This window comes from Orcinus orca, chromosome 9 (genome assembly GCF_937001465.1).
Source record: "Orcinus orca chromosome 9, mOrcOrc1.1, whole genome shotgun sequence".
Classification (NCBI taxonomy): Eukaryota; Metazoa; Chordata; class Mammalia; order Artiodactyla; family Delphinidae; genus Orcinus; species Orcinus orca.
In genome coordinates, this window is record NC_064567.1 from 54,444,914 (window position 1) to 54,462,514 (window position 17,601).

General features: G+C 34.7%; 1 protein-coding gene across 6 annotated transcripts in view; it reads left to right on the plus strand.

Annotated features, from left to right (window-relative positions):
• CDK14 (cyclin dependent kinase 14) overlaps window positions 1-17,601 on the plus strand; it is a 711,364-nt gene that overhangs the window by 408,472 nt on the left and 285,291 nt on the right. For all 6 annotated transcript variants that reach the window (XM_049714769.1, XM_049714770.1, XM_033420532.2 and 3 more), the window contains one exon: window positions 6,399-6,461. In XM_049714769.1, coding sequence (XP_049570726.1) covers window positions 6,399-6,461 — 63 coding nt within the window. The remainder of the gene's footprint in view (window positions 1-6,398; window positions 6,462-17,601) is intronic.

The window sequence follows — 17,601 nt, forward strand, 5'->3', positions numbered from 1 at the left end:
AAAACCATAGTGAGTTCTACCAAAATGCGCAACTATTCTTAAAGTGTGGTTTTAGTTAGAGTGCATGTGGTGTGTCCCAGACATGGGACAATGGTAATAAAGGTGACATTAGCCAGTAGTAGATTAAGCATAACAAGTAAGCGTCTGCCACACTTGCTGCCTTGGAGACACGAAAGTTGCCATCGTTGCCATTAATTTTGGGACCCCGTGTGGTACCACTGAAGAGTGGAAATAATTGCTCTTGTCCTTTAGATATTTGCAGATTTCTTGATTTGCTCTCTTACCAGTCAGAGTACTATTTAAAGGTTTTTTATAATGGGTCACTTACTCATTATAAGGAAGAAATTGGAGTGTAATCAAACTGAGATGAGGACCAGGGAGCTCCTTAAACAATCAAAGTCAGTCCGGAAAAGGCGGGCTCTGTATTTTTATGCTTTCAAGTTGTACATGTTATCAACTAGTTCTTAACATATCCCATCTTTTTTTTTTAAATCACGTGTTTTCACTTAATGTTTTTTGTTTTATAAGTCTTTTCATTAATTTCAAAATAAAAGTATAGCCGAGGCTTGGTATTTATTCATAAAATAAGCCTATTCCTTAAGAAGAAAGAAATTCAGAATTAGTTTTATTATCTTCTGGAATCTTTCCATATTCTTATTCTTGCGAAGCAGTTTTGTTTTTAATGTTTTAAAAATTACACTAAGCCTGAATATACTGACTCTTCTCTTGCTGTCAAAATGGAAAACTAAATGAAAAGAAGTAAAGAATGTGGAGGCTGTGTGTAACATAACTGCAAAATGAGGATTTCTGATGGTTATCCCCATGGAAAGACAGCCTTATTTTTAGCCTAGATGCTGGAAAATAGGGCTGTGCTATTTTCAATGTCATATTTTGTCAGTGCTTCTGAAAAACATCAAAATTAGCTGACAAATATTGTAGACACCATGCTTAGCATAAGAGACTGGAAAAAATGCATGTTTTAGGGAAGGGGCTCTATTTAGATTCCTGCTTAATGAGAAAAGTCCAGTCTGAAGACCAGTGCTAATACAAAAGCATAATTTCTCTGAGGAACTTGATATCTCTTGAGTAAGAGGTCTGATCATTTGAAGGGCCAAAAATTGGAAAACCTCACTTCATGGATGATACATTGATTAAAAAGAAACATAAGCACATACTAAATGATGAAGCCTACTTAATAATTGACTTATACTTGTTTCTGCCCAGGAATATGGGTAAACTTTCATGTCCAAGAGCTTTTCTGACTCTGTGGTCTTCAGAGAGCCTTTTTACCAGTGGCTTTCAGTGGCAGTATATTGCTTCTTTTCCCTCACCCAAAGTCAGTTTCAAAAAGAGTAAGGAATGGAGAGTGGAAAATATGAAAAGGTGAATGTCATGGTCCAGCTAGTTTCTCATCTTTTTCTTTGGCTGGACTTTCTTTCCTGGTACTCTTTTGAAGGGCTGTTCTCCACTCAGGCCTGTTTTGAAATTGTCATCATATCTATAATTTATCTTTGTAATTTCCTTTTATGTCTTTCTCTTTAAGACTCATGGCTGTGCACTGTTAGTCATGCAGTTCTCAGGTCTACATATGATTGAAATTAACAGATTCTACTGTGTGAAAGTGCTTATGAGTAAGAAGTCTTTTCGATATTTTGTGGTCTTTCTGTATCCTGCCTTTTTACGAAGAGAGATCTGTCTCCTGCCTTCTAAATTGATCCAGCCACAGAGTAATGAAATCAACATGGAGAAACCTAAACTGTAAATGTGGCTCCTTTACAGAGAATGTTTATGTTTAGGGTGTTATGGTTTCAGATACGTTCTTCAGATTCCTTCCCCTTGAAACACTCCTGCACCTATGTAAATTCTCAAATAAATGCTACTTGATGGGTAATCAACAGTGAGGAAGGAGGAACTTGATTTTGAAAGAAATGTATGCAAGTGTGGGGACTGAACCTTAACAGCTCCTTTTTACTGTCACTCCTCTTCTTGGTCTGCAAATCTAGCCACACTTGATAGCTTCGTTTAAAACCATGCACTCCACGGAAGACTGATGAAGTATTCTTAGGGATTCAGGTATAAACCTGTCAGACACAAGTGCTTCTGAAGGCCTTCCCCTGAAGAACAGCAGCAGTGATAGAGTGAATAAGAGGGTGTAGGAAGATGAAGTGAGGCGTAATGTAGTGAGGGAAAGAAGCGATGTTAGCCAAGAGCCAAGATAGAGATTGGAGGAGGAAGAGTTACTGGGTTTGATCTATAGTCACCAGGCACCTAGTCTAAAGATACTCCTTTTAGTGTTAGAACAAGAAATAGAGATGAAGTCAGATGGACCTGAGATTATCTGTGTCTCATCAGTGGATAGTGATCTGTTGGTCATGTGCCATAGGGGCCTTCTGTTCAGAACTTGTATGTGTAGGATGACTTTAAAAAATGGAATGACAGAGAAGTACCTCCCAGCATTTATTGTTAAGTTTAGTTCTGTATTTCGGGACCAGTGCAAATCATAAAGGTCACATAAGCCAATGAGTTGAACTAAGGAGATAAGTTAAAAAGAAAGAAGAGATGTGATGAAATTTGTAATTTAGGCACATCTAATGCAGTTCCAGGCATAGTACTGTGTATTAAAAAAGAGAGAGGGAAAAGAAACAGTTTTTAATGCAGGTAGAACAGAAGTTTGCTAGGGTATAAAAATAAGACCTTGTACTACCTCTTGTCTCTTCCTCCATTTGAGATTCTCCAGATTCTTGCCCCTAATCACCCAGAGCAATCTGAGGTTAATGGTGTATTTGCTAGAAGTAGTCTCAGAGGTTGTGTGCAGAGAGCTGTGGAGTTTGAATGAGAATGTCTGGGCATGTAGACAGGAAGAACACATATATAAGGATGAAATGTTACTTCTAAGAGTTCCAGTTTCCTGATGGTATTTATCATTCCATTTTTAATTGCAGTCCTCCCAAATATCCCTTCCTACTCTAAACACACTACAGAAAATCATCATCATCATCATCATCATCATCATCACCTGTAGCATCTACCATGTACTGGGCAGTGTAGTAAAACCATAATGGATATTTACTTATTAATTTTCACAATATCCATATGAGGTAGGTATACTAGGATTATCTTCATTACATAGATGAAGATACTGATACACAGAGGTTGTATAACCTGTCTAAGGCTACACAGCTAGAGATAGCCATGCGTGTATGCATACACACATTTTCATGCTATACAGCTAAGGAAATATGAATCTTAAAATTTAAAAGGTTTGGAAAAATCTTTATTAAATTTCCCAAGATCTCATTTCTGGAGAGGCCTCCTTCCTTTAATTCATGTTACACTGTCATTGGGCATGCATACATACACGGAAGGATGTCATGTGTACCATGAGCATCAGGAGCTTTTTTCCCCATTACTGATATGTTTCCTTCCTCATAGTTTAGTGGGGTTTTTTATTTGTTTGTTTGTTTACTTTTAAACAAAAAGCTTGAATACTTTAATCTTGGAAAAAAATTACAGTAATGCACAAGTATGTAAAAATCCACAGAATGTAAGCTCTATGCGAGCAGAGACTTTTCTTATTTATTTATGCACAATCGGCATTTAATACGTTTATGTCAAGTATAAAATATGGTGAAAGTTGTCCCCAACACCATTCCACTTCTTTAAGCATGTGTAGCGTAAGTTTATTGGGCACAAAATTAAACATGCTTTTTAACTGTGTTACTCATATCCTTTATAGAATTCTTATTTTTTTGTCAATTCCATTTGTTGGTTTTTGAAAGAGGTAAGCTAAACCCTTCAAGATTTTGTGAAATTTTCAGTTTCTTCTTTTATTTTGGTCAATATTTGCTTCATAGTGATATGCCATGTTGCTAGGTGCATAAATGTTTAGTACTTTTTCCTTGAATTCTAATATGTCTAATATTGATATGCTGATTTTTTGCTTTTTTATTGATATTTACCAGTATAAATATCCTAAAACGTAAATAATGTAAATGTGTAATATATAATATGATGTATTATTTCTTTATTTTCAGGTTTTGTGTTATTTTTTGTTGTATATATTTAGCTTGTGTGAGTTTGATTTTGTTTTGTAAACTGAAAATATATATTTTTAATAGGAATTTTAACATGTGGCTATATGATTATTGTTATGATTGGGTGTACTTTCTATTTACCACTTTATTTGTTGTGTGTGAAGCAATGAGCAAATTACAGTTTTTCCCCTCATGGGTCTTATTGTATAATGGGCAGTATCTTAAATACTACCTTATTTTTGTGTATCATGCTATTGATTAAAAACTGCTTTCTCATGTACTATTTTATTTAGTTTTATTTATTTATTTAATATCTATGGAGTATAATTGCTTTACAATGTTGTGTTAGTTTCTGCTGTACAGCACACAAAGTGAATCAGCTATATGTATACATATATCCCCATATGCCCTCCCTCTTGAGCCTCCCTCCCACCCTCCCTATCCCACCCCTCTAGGTCATCACAGAGCATCGATCTGATCTCCCTGTGCTATGCAGGAGCTTCCCACTAGCCATCCATTTTATATTTGGTAGTGTATATATGTCAGTGCTTCATGTACTATTTTATATGTTCTTCAGAAATCTCTAGGGAAGGTGTTAGCCTTAGTTGAAAGGACAGAGAGGTTAATTGTATGGAGTTACAAAGTGGCAGTTTGGGATCCAGAAATCAGTCCTCAATTAATTAAATGCATGAAATAAAACTTTTATATAGTCAGGAAAAACTCCATGGAACCCATTATAATTATATTTTAGGCTCATTTTTAATGAGCTATACTATATGTAAAACTGTTTCCACCTGTATTTATTTAGTTCTTCTTTGCTGTCATTGACTGGACCAGAGAGACAATAATTTCCAAATCAAATGTAGTTTCTGTCCTCATGGAACTTGACTTTCATTTGGAAGCTAAACACCTTGGGTGTGGTGCAAGATAAAGGCAACATTGTCTCAAAATATATCTAAGAGCATTTCTTCTGTCCCATCTTCTTTCCCTTTGTTCTTCCATTGGCTGACCTTTTTCATTCTCTATTCAGGTGTTACTTACAAGTAATGCTTTCTGGAGGCCTTTCTGAAATCTTTAGACCACAATAAGTTCCCCCCCTGCTATGTCCTCAAACATTACCCAGTACTGTTCTTAATATACAACATACGCTACTGTAATTACTGACATGCCTGGTTTTTTCCACCAGCATCTATTTCATTGAATTCTATGCCTTTAGTGATTAGTGTAGTGCCTGGAAGATAATAAGTACTCAAGAAATACGTGATGAATAATGAATGAATGCTAAATTCTGCTTTGTATCCTTGGGAGTTACCACCTGGCATGCAATAAAAACTCAGTAAAGGAATCTGAACTGTTGTCATCATGGCTATAGCCATGGTACAGGTTCTTGAAGGTATCAAAAACTTATTATTCCTGAATAATTGAAGCCTGATAATGGGGCATGAATAATCATGATCATTGGCTTTTACAGAATGATTAAATGTTTCAATGTCACAAATCTTACAGTATCCTCCAATAAGATTAGAAAAATTTATATAGCAACTCTACGTGTTTTTTTCCAAGTTTTATGTAACTCATAATATAAACAGAAAAAGCATTAAAAAGAAAATATATAATTGTGTGCAAATTGAGCTTGGGATATATGAAGGAATAACAGCATAAGTTGCTATCTAGGGATATTCCTTTTAAGTTATATCTGGATGTATTTGTCTTAATTTATAATTTTGAAAGTATTTGTATTGATTTATAAAGTAAATCTTTATAAAGTTTTGTAAATAAATATTTTCTCAAATATATTCAAGAGTTCTGAGAATCTGAAAATTATTTTTTAGTGAATATAGTTATGAAAAACTCAAATAAAACCAATGATTAATTTTACTGTAATGATCTGTTTGTAGTATTTTCATCTCATATAACATAAATAATCATAACCTGCGTTTCCACTTGGAAAATACAAGATAATTGAAATTGTAATTGGATTGGTTAATTGTGTGTGTGTATGTGCTTTAGTTTTTTTAAGTTAAGGCTTGTATTTTTAGGTAGGGTTTTTTTTTTTCCATTTAAGAGATGTATGTTCAATGAGGAGAAAATTAGGCATTTAACAAAGTAAAAAGTTGTGGATATGAATTCCTTCTAATACACAGATATGTTTAATGTAAGACAGAGCCTAGAGGCAAAGATAATGATTCGATTGTGGTTAAAACAGGGGGCGGAGGAGCATGCAACTGCATACACTAAAAAATCCACCAACTTGCCTTATATTTGCTTTGTTCAGAAAGTGATGATGACTTTGAAGTAAAAAAATATTGATTCACTGTGTTACAGCCAGAGGGATGTTAATACATTTTTCCGTTTTTCTTCTAGCATACTGATTTATGTCAGTACATGGACAAGCACCCTGGGGGGCTGCATCCAGATAATGTGAAGGTAGGAAAAGATCTTTTTAAGTCAAGGGTTAGCATTCTTCATGTGCATGTTTTGAGCGAAAATCTAATCTCTCTACTATAACTTAAAAAAATTGTGTAAAGAGAAGTAATATTGAAGTGAACCATAGTCATTGCTATGGTTTGACATTGGAAGCCATGCTTTGACATTAAATATTTTCACTGTGGTATTATTATTTAGACCTTATCCTGTTTTTTCTTCATGGAGAAACATTTGCCAGTAATGAGTAAAATCCACTGGAATCCTGTCATAACACTGTTTTCAGAAGAGGGGAATCTCCAGTAGCTCTAGCTTGGAGCTCCATACTGCAATACCAATTGGTTTCAAGATAAAGTACTATTATGATCCAAAACAGTGTTGTGGTGAATTCATGGTGCATATTTTTCACTTGTTTGTACAAACAGATAAAAATGGTTTTTCCTACTGCTTTTTTTTTCATTTCTTTTACCAGAAATTGGATTACTTTGTATAAAAAGAGCTAAGTTTTTCTAAGATTTGACCTAGCAACCATCTTGGGAAATTGTCCAAAAATTTCAAGCTTAAAACAGGAGATTCTTTCTTGGCATATGTTGGGGAGTTAGAAGATACCAAAGTTTATCTGAAGGCTAAACTTATAAATGTATTTGAAGTAAAATTATTTGTCTCCATTTCGTCCAATTCATTATCTGCACCTTTCTTGCAATGTGGCATATTTTTTCGTCTGTACTTTTCCCTTTGCTAGGAGAGATATATTTGCACGTATGGTATTACATGTGTTTATTTCATTTTGCTTTATAAAAATAATATATATATATTGTATAAGGTTTTTTTCCTCTTAGAATATGTCATAGATATCCTTTAAAATCAATACATGACTATGTAGTTCAGTCTTTCTAATAACTGCATATTATTCCATAGTATGAATAAACCGTAATTTGCAACTGTTCTTTATTCATGGATCTTGAGGTTGTTTCCAAAATGTTCCTATTAAAAATGATTCTAGAGTAGATATTAGTATAAAACCTTTATACTCATTTCTTTTGAATATCTAGTTAATGGGTTTTCTTTATTAATTAGAGACGTGATGTCGGTTTTAATGAGTTTAACTGGAACCTTTGCCCACAAGGTTGTAAATTACAGAAGGACTGTTTTTCTCTACATTCCCTAGGATTGACTAACCAGTCATTTAGGTTTTTGCCATTCTGATGAATAAAAATGAAATATTTTTTATGTTGACATTTTCTTGACTGCTAGTGACATTGAGCATCTTTTCATGTCTCTTGACCACTTGTAATTCCGCTATTACAAGTTACCTGTTCTTATATATTCATTTTTCTATTGGGTTGGTTTTTTTCTTTAATGAATTATAGGTGCTTTTTAATATGAAATTAATAATGAGGGTTTTTATGGTGGTCATCTATGTTGTACAATTTTAAAATGTAGGAACTTGTAGGAAATCTGACAAAACATTGTTTTTAAAATAAGTAATAGAGTCAATATGGTATTACAGTATTTGTTGATTTTTTCATATATCTCCTTTTTTGTTGTTGTGATTTTTTGTTTTGTTTAGATTTCTTTTAAATTGTTTGACTATTCACTTTTCTTAAAAATCTGTATCCATTGACATAGGTAGTTTTTTAGTGGTTAGATTGGGCAAGAAATTTTAACAGATGAAGAGATTTGTTTTTTAATCTTGTTCATGTTCAAATTTAACTTTAAACATTAGTATTATAATTAATACATAATTCTTTTTTTAACATTAAAACATCTCAGGGGCTTCCCTGGTGGCGCAGTGGTTGAGCGTCTGCCTGCTGATGCAGGGGGCGCGGGTTCGTGCCCCGGTCCGGGAGGATCCCATGTGCTGCGGAGCGGCTGGGCCCGTGAGCCATGGCCGCTGGGCCTGCGCGTCCGGGGCCTGTGCTCCGCAGCGGGAGAGGCCACAGCGGTGAGAGGCCCGCGTACTGCACCGCAAAAAAAAAAAAAAAAAAAAAAAAAAATCTCAAATTGTCTCATTTATACATTTAATGTTCTCTTCTTAGGGTTGATTGGGTTCACAATCAACAGTACAGTACATCCTTATTCCTGTTTCTCACTTTATTTTTATTTATCTATTTTTTAAATTAATTTTTATTGGAGTATAGTTGCTTTACAATGTTGTGTTAGTTTCTATTGTACAGCAAAATAAATCAGCTATACATACATATATATAGCCCCCTTTTTTTGGATTTCCTTCCCATTTAGGTCACCACAGTGCATTAAGTAGAGTTCCCTGTGCTATACAGTATGTTCTCATCAGTTGTCCATTTTATGCATAGTATCAATAGTGTATATGTGTCAACTCCAATCTCCAAGTTCCTTCCCCCCTCCCCGCCCCCTTTTCCCACTTTAGCCTGGGGAATCTGTAGAGAGGCCAGCTAGTGGAAGCCCAGGGCCTACCAGCCTCAGTGGAAATTTAGCTACTCTGAGCTAAATTTGATTTCCAGACTTTAAATTCAGTGACAGGATTAAGATTAAAGAGCTGGCCTGAGCCTTTTCAAAAAACCATGGCATCACTGGATTTCCATTATCCTTGTTTGGTCTTTTCACCAACACTGTGTATCATGAGTTATGGGCAAGTTTGTTGGTGAAATAAAGAGAGCTCATTCCACAAAGCATTGCCAGTATCACTGGTGATTTTTGTAGCCTTTGTAAATTCTGCTTCCTCCGTTACATTTTATTTTTCCTTAATCTCTTAATGGTCATGGAAAGATTGAGCTTCTAGGTTACTGGTTTTCAGTTACTAGGTTGCACTCCTTGAAATTGTGTTTCAACAGCTGTTACCCAAGTTTTGCAAGCTTTTCTTTCACCCTACGATCATTCCTCGTACTTAAAATACTTAGTGTTTGCTACCTATTTCAAGTTCAGGTTGTACTGGGGCATTAAACAAGGTTTATTACTGCAGGAGCTCATACCTCCTAAGGTGTGGTGGAAACTCACTGGTGAATGAGATGTGCAGTTAGCATAAATAATGTCACAGAAATTAGATATGATGCCAACACTGAGTCTAGATATTAGTCATATGGAGCAGGAACTACTCTCACTAAGAAATTGTTTCACATGGTTACAGATTGATACTCTACTACATTTTTGCCTCCAAAAGTGCATGATGTGATTTACCTCTTTTTATACCTTTCTGAATAACTGAAAGGCAGTGATAGGTGTTGGTATATAAGTTTCCATTTCCCCATACCTATTGACGTCTTGGCTTTTTGAGGTTTTGCCAAAATGTACTGGATTGTCTCAGTGCTTGGAATATTTAAGTGCAAGAAACTTTGGTCATCATCAAAGAGGTCTTCAAACTAGGCTCCACAGCAGAGTCATCTGTAAAACTTTAATATATATATATATGAGAGACAGGGCCTGGACTGTGGTGCTTCAGAAAACAGGTATCAGACCCATGCCTCAAGGTAGAAAGTTGTAAGCGTCTTTGTGGAGAATCTGATCAGTCCAAGAGAACAGACCTAAAGAATCTAGGTGATTCTACAATGAAGACCCCAATTGACAAATAAGTAACTCAGAGGAAGCAAAGTTGCTTGCATTGATTACACAGAGAAAGAAAGAAAGAAAACTTCAAAAAAATTATCAATAATATTCTCCAAGAGGTAAAAGAAAATAGTACATCTATAAAACACAATGCTATGTTGTTTTTAAAAAGGAGAAATTAGTGGACATGAAGTAGCTTTGGAAATTCAAAATATGATGACAGAAATTAAAAACAACAGTAAAAATGGATGGAAGAAAAAGTTGGAGAAGTTTGCCAGAAAATAGAGCTTAAAATACAAATCTGAAACATGAGAAAGAAGGTATCAGAAAATTTAGAGTCCAGTCCAGGGGATCAACCATCTGAATGACTGGAGAAAATAGAGAGGAGGGAGTCATTAAAGCAATAAACATTAAACTATACTTTTTCCAGATGTGAAGGATGTGAACTTCAAGATTAAGAGGGTCCATTAAATGCCCAGAACATTTAATGATAATAGATAAATGATAACATTTATTGTTGCAAATTTTCAGAACACTGATTTCAAAGAAAGATCCTGCTGAAAGGGAACAGGTTTACTACTAAAGATCAAGAATTACAGTGGTGTTAAACTTCAGCAGCAGCACTGGAATGGAGATGGAAGTGGGACAACAACTTGAAAATTCCAATGTAAAATTGTTTCCAATCTACAATTCTATACAAACTATCAATGAAGTGTGAGAGTAGGATAATTATTTTCAGGTGTTCAAGGAGTCGAAAAGTTTGCATACCTTGCATCCTTTCTCAGGAAGCTACTTGAAGATGTACTGCACTATAACTCAGGGAGTAAACCAAAGCAGAAAAGAAAAGGAAACCAGGTAGTAGAGGCTACCACAAAAGAGAGATGGATATCCTCAAGACAATGATGAAAAGAATCCCAGGATAACAACTGTGCATCGAGCTGAAAGGGTAACCAGTCAGTCTGATTGGCGCAGGTCAGAAGTCTCCAGGAGAGATTTCTAAGAAGATGAAAGGGTTAGATAGAATACCAAATGTGTTTGAGCAGATTTATAAGATGGAAGAAGAATTTGGTGTCGAATTAGTGATAACCACAAAGAAAATTCAACAAAGGCAAGCAAACCAACCAACAAAAGAACTAGATAGTTACTAACACCAGGAAAAACAATTATTGTGCAGGGGAAGAAAGTAGTCATATAAAACTTAATGGCTCAGCTGTAAATAACATTTACATGATTATAATACAGTACAATATTACGATCAATATGTAATATTATAAAATGTAATATGTAATCAATATTACATGTTGATGTAGTTAGAAAAACACTTCTTTAAGTGATTCTGCTATAGCCAGGCTCATTCCAGGATTAGCATCCTAAAGCAGTCATCCATTTCAGCTGCCACATTTTATATAAAGATCAGAATCATTGAGATTAAGAACTTGTCAAAGAGCATTTTGATTCTTTGTCCAATGTTCTTTTCCTTACATTGCATGATTCATATATTAAATTACAGTAATTAGCCTGTTTACCTGACTTTATATGTACTCATTCACATAGGTTTTTCATCATTTTCATGTTGAAGATAATTTTTATACCTTCTCTGAGGGTATGGGAAGTTAAAAAATAGAATGCATCTTGTTAATGCCTGTGTTTTGGCATCTGAATTGTAGTGCATGAAAGCAAACAGCCCTCATTACCATGTTGGTTTCCATGGGAGGCCACTCAGCTAATCATGCACTGGCTTTTCTTCACAGTTTTGTCTGCTTAGAGACAGTGCACTCCTCCAGGGTTACATTTAGGATCTGCACTGCAGGTGAAATTATTCTCAAAGAAGTCTGACTATGACATAGTGACAGATGTCCCATGGGTATTTCTGTGTGATGGATTAACATTTTTTTTCATGTGGTGATACTTCTTGTCACTTAAATCGATGAATGCAAAATGAAGAACGTAAGAATAATATTTACTAAGTTAACAACTGTTCATAATGCTGTGCTAGATGCTGATTAACAAAAAACAACAACAGTTGAGCTAAAATAAGACCTTGTAATGGTTCTCTATAAATGTAAGATGTGAAAACCAGGTGAGATAAGCAATTATCTTTAAAAGAGCATGTTCTTGTAATAACTCTGAAGCTCTGCATTTGGTTAAATAGTTCATAGATCATTAAAGGATAGGAATGTAATAAATACTGAATATTTATTATGGTAAACAGAAGGAAAACATAGCGATCAAGTCCTTTTGCTTCTAGATTTGACAGTTTTGACTTTTGGTTTCATCACTATGCAGCATGACAGTATATGGAAATATTTTAAACATTCATCTTGGATTATAAAAATGTACATATCTGTTTAGATTTCATATATACTTGTTTATTGTGAAAAGGTGGGTTGCCACGCATCTGAGAATTGAGGCGATTGTTCTTTACTGTGAATCAGGTAGACTTGCAAGTGTTACAAAGGTGATGCATCACTGAAGAATGAGGGGGAAGAAAAGAACAATTGAAAGAGTACATAACTCATGATTTCATAGTAAAGCAGAGGCTAGTCTATGGTAATTTTGTATTAAATCCCAGCAAAACATCTGTTAAAGTTTTATCTTTCATGCTGTATATTCCGTGTAAGCACTGGAATAAACTCATAAGAAAAATTGTCAATGTTAACTAAATTGCTGTAATCACTTTGCTATTTTAATTGCCTACAAAATGTGTCTGTTCTCAGTATGGCCTTCTGGAATAAATATTCACTATTAACTAATGGTCTGTATTATATCAGTTTTAGACAAATGGGTAATTTTAGCAGTTAATTACTTAGAGGACAATTTAAAGCCTGAATCGAAAGCCTGAGGACATTGGCCTTGTTGTAAATATTTATGATGATTAAAGGTATAACAGCCAATTGTTAGAACATGATAATTGGTATGTAGGAAACTGGTTAGAATTTTGGGCAGAAGGTAGTTCATTTTTGCCCCCTTTACAAACCATTCACTATGAATTTTCTTGGGTTTTGACTGTCATAGCTGAGTTGAAGGCAGACTTGTATTGGAGTTCTTCATTTTATAATTCTCAGTGACTTACAGATTGATCAGTTTTTTAAAAAATGACCATAACAGTCTAAATTCCCTCTTTCATTCAGCTTTTCATGTGTTCTTTAAAAAGTGATAAGCATGAGAGACTGAAAATTAAGGTTCATTAAAGAAAAGAAAGATTAATTGATGCTGTCTCCAGCTCATATCCAGAAATATAGGTGCTTGAATCTTATTACCATGATGACATTGGGTCTTCCTATGTTTTTATGTAATTATCTTCATTGCCATGTCATCTTAATGACTTTCCTAGAAGATTTTTTTGTAAAAACATTTGTCTTTTTTTTTTTTAAAGAACTGTAATCCAAAATAAAGTAATTCTGAATTATCTGCCTTGTTCTCTGAAGTATCTGAAATTCTTTGGACATAAAGCTGAGTTTTATTTTTTATCTCAATATCTATATTAATTAAAAAGATATGAGGATTATTAAGGTTGAAAAATTGCTATTTTTCCAAGAACAAGCAGGTGTATAACAGTCAGAATAATGTTATGCCAAATTAAGACTGTCTCATACAGATGGCACTGAGAATTGATTCCTGAATGAGACTTTCTAATGTTGAGATAGAAAATCAGATAACACCTGATTTTCTCCATATTTTGCGTTAGAACTCTCATTTAGCTGGTAATGATTTCCTACTATGCATTACAGTGAATATTATAGAGCCTTTCATTATTCTGTATTTTGGGAAATACGGTTATTTCATGGAGCCATTCAAGAGTGTTTAAAAAATTTGACACCTAGTCTCAGCACCTGTCCAGTTTTCTTTTGAGCCTTTTCATCCTATTTTTGTTATAACAAAATGATTTTCCATATCTAGACAGTGAAGGATTAACAGTAAAAGAAAGTGAAATTCATGTGTCAATTCATATTGTGTTGGATGTTCAGAGAGGGCCTGAGTAGTGAATTTCTGGTTAAGATGTGGGGCATGCGTTCCGTTGTTTAGAACATGTCTTTTGTATGCTTGGCATCATCTGCTGATGTGCTTGTTAATGATTTGAATCAGACAAAGGAATCAAGGCAGCTAACTGAACAGCCCACTCTTTCCTAGCGGTGCTTTAAAACCCAGATTGAAAAGAAATCACCCCAAAGATTGATGAAATACAGATAGTCGTTAGAAGTATGCCCTGTGATATTTTATTTGTTAGATGGAATTACCCAGCTTGGTGGGGCAGGGGTGGTGGTATCCAGTGGAAATAGGACAGATACCCTCCTGGGTTTCAAGCTTCAAGCCATTCACCTTGCCTCTCTCCCGTTTAAGATGGATCTTGCACTCAACCCTTTTGTTTGCATGTTTTCCAAGACAAACATGAGGACCCAGGGGGGAAATTAGCTGAGTAACAGAGTATGTACACACTTTCAGGGATTTTTCTGAAAGTCCTAGACAAGTTCAGCCTTCATGTGAGTAGCCAGTACATTTCATAGATATTTTCTCATTAATATATAAATCCCTGTTACTTGAGATCTCTCTAAGAAGATGCAGAGAGAGAGAGAGGTTTATTGATCATACCTATCAAACTCAGAGTCTTTACTGCATTCCATATGAAACATATTTTTCTCTATTGTATAGCTTGCAGAAGTGATCTTTCTCTAAGACTCTTACACTCAAGATTCGTCACCTTTGTCAGTTTTTCAGTCTGCATCTGTCTCTCTCAATTTTAAAAAAAAAGTTGCATTGGCCTTATCAACTGATATTAAGACAGTTCATGTTGATAGTGTTTAAGGTGTTACTTTAGGCAATAAAACCGTTTTAAATTCTATTTATTCCTTTTCATTGTGTGTAAAAAGAATGGCTTGTAGTTGGGGGAGTGTTGCATACATTCACAAATGAAGTTGAACAAATATTTGTATTTCATGCTATTTCTTTTTGGTTCCAAAAAGTGCCTATCAGTAAGGTCAGTTGTATACTTAATATTATTATATTATTAGACTTCCTTGGAATAAGTGTTTCAGTTTTTCTCTTGGAAAATTATGTTGGGCAACTGTTAAAGCCAGTAGCTTAAATTTGATCATCTTGTTTCTACTCAGGTAAGGAATATTTCTAACACTAATTTTAGGCTGCTGACCAAGTTTATTAAATGGAAGTTTCTCATCCTCAGCCCTCCCCATTTTCTTCATCATACATACAAACTCTAATAACTTGGAAATCTACTAAGTATTAGTATACTAAGTATTATAATATATTGTATATTATTATATAATATTACATATTATTATATTAACATACTAAAGAAGCTAATGTGCTTCTTTCAAGGAACATGGCAAAACACAGATCTGTTTTACAATCCCCACTTGACTCCTTGTAAGTATCCCAGTTCTGGTTCCCATGGCTCCAGTCAACTTGCTCACTGTGGGCATCTCGGTGCCTAGAGCAACACCTTGTTGATATCCACCATTGTATTGAGGCAGGAGGAGAGGGCAGAATGGGAGGCCAACTTAAGGATCACAGAAAGCGTGCAAGAGCTTTTTCCCAAGAGTTTGCCCAAGTATTTGAAACTCTTATTTTTTGAGTTATTCCCTTCCAGAAAGTTATCATCTTTAAGAATAGAATATTAATGTATAAATAACATAGAGATTGAAAATTAAATTTTTGTTACATTATTTAGAAATGGTGGAACATGTTCCATATCTAAGACTTATGAGGGAGTAGAATGAAGAAGCAGAAAGTTAAATGAAAGAACTCAAAAAGGGCAAAACGTGGCAAGACAAACTGTCCTTACTACTCAGATTTTCTAAGACCCAGATCTATCTGTAGTACAGGGCAAAAAAGGACACATCTATGACCTGATGCCCTGTCATGAATGTTTGTGTCTTACACTATCCCAGTAGCACACTTAATACTGTCAAGTGTGTCCAAAGTGACAAATAAATTATACCATAATGTTTTACTATCTGGGCTTTTATTTCTATCTCCCTTATATCTCCATATAACCTTCTTAGTATTCTTTTTAAAAAATTCAACACATAAAATTGCAATGATGTCTTGTAAAATATAAACTATTTGGAAATGTATTATGTACATTGTATTACAAATTATGATTTGATATTTGCATTAGGTATTTGCAAATTTGAAACTCAACTAAATGGACTGAATCATTCTTTTGAAAGTTGAAGAAGACCTAGTATTGCAGTAAAATCATTATCTGATGCATATTTTAATGTATTTTTACATTCAGTAGATATTTTGAGGACTCAAATTTTCTAATTATTTTTCATTTCTAGAAAGTTTGATGCATGAGTAATTTAATGTTTGTGCATCCTGTGGAGTTTTAAATGATGTGGTGCTAAACATGGAGCATATTATCTGAAGCATGTATTAGCCATGTACAACTTTGGTTTATTTGCCAATGTCACATTTTCTAGCCTTGGATTCACACAATGTGTAACTACTTTAATCAAATAGTATACATGGTTTTTGGGTAGCAGTATTTTAAATTGTGGGTGTCAGAGCAAGACAAAAATGGGAACTATCTCTACTACCTCTACTACACTTGCTGTGGGTCCCTTTTCCCAATTCATTTAGTTTCTCTGAGCCTTTATTTCTCTATCTGTGAAGTAAAGATAATAGTATCTGCCTAGCAGAAGTGTTGGAAGGCTTAATATACTAGTATTTAGTAAATGGCAGTTATTACAGCTGCTCAATTTGTAGAGTCCCTTCTATTTCTGTTATTCGTAAAATGAAAGGATACAGTTTTACAGCATGAATGAATATTAAGGGCGTCTGAGACAATCTCATTTTTAAGATGAAAAACCTAAGATACAAAGATTTAAACTTGGTCCCCAGGTGACAGAAAAGTAGCTTAACTAACTCTCTTTGTAAGAATTGCTGCTGTGCCATAAGGCATAGGGTGCATTGCTAATCACTCTAATAAGCCCTAAGAGACCGTGGACATCCCTTGAAGATAGTTGACCCAAGCCTGGAAAATCTGCAAGATGTTCACTGTGCTTAGTCTCATATTAAATGGAACCACATTTATTAAATAATGCCTGGATTTCAGACCATTCATGAAATCTCATGACTGTAAGCATTGAGACAAAGAGCATCTGATCATACATCTTTAGACTTTGACGGGGGTGGAGGAGTATAAAATTTGTTGCTCACTGCAAGTGGCAATAATTCTTTTGAGTAACAAATATATTAAGTCCAATGATGTGTGTGTGTGCTTTTTACCAGCTTGCTCTAAATGTTTTGATAAAAAGCCTTATCTTTATATTCTTTACCTACTTAAAGTCTAAAGAGTTTCAGAAGGGAATAGAAGGAGTATTAAAGGATATTCCCAAGAAGTATATGCCATAGCCCTGAGAATATGAGCTGCTTTCTGTGGGGGATGGCAAGACAACATGGCTATAGATAGATCTGCTGCTGGTAAAAGTGTCCCTGTTCATCGTATCGTTGCTATTTAAGGCATTTTCCCATGGGGATTCTTATTGCAAAAAGTGAACATATTCGAACTAGAGTATAACTCTTCAGTGATCATACTGTAGGATTTGAAGATATCTCCTTTTATAAAGTTGAATAGAATATCCTGAGGGGACAAGGT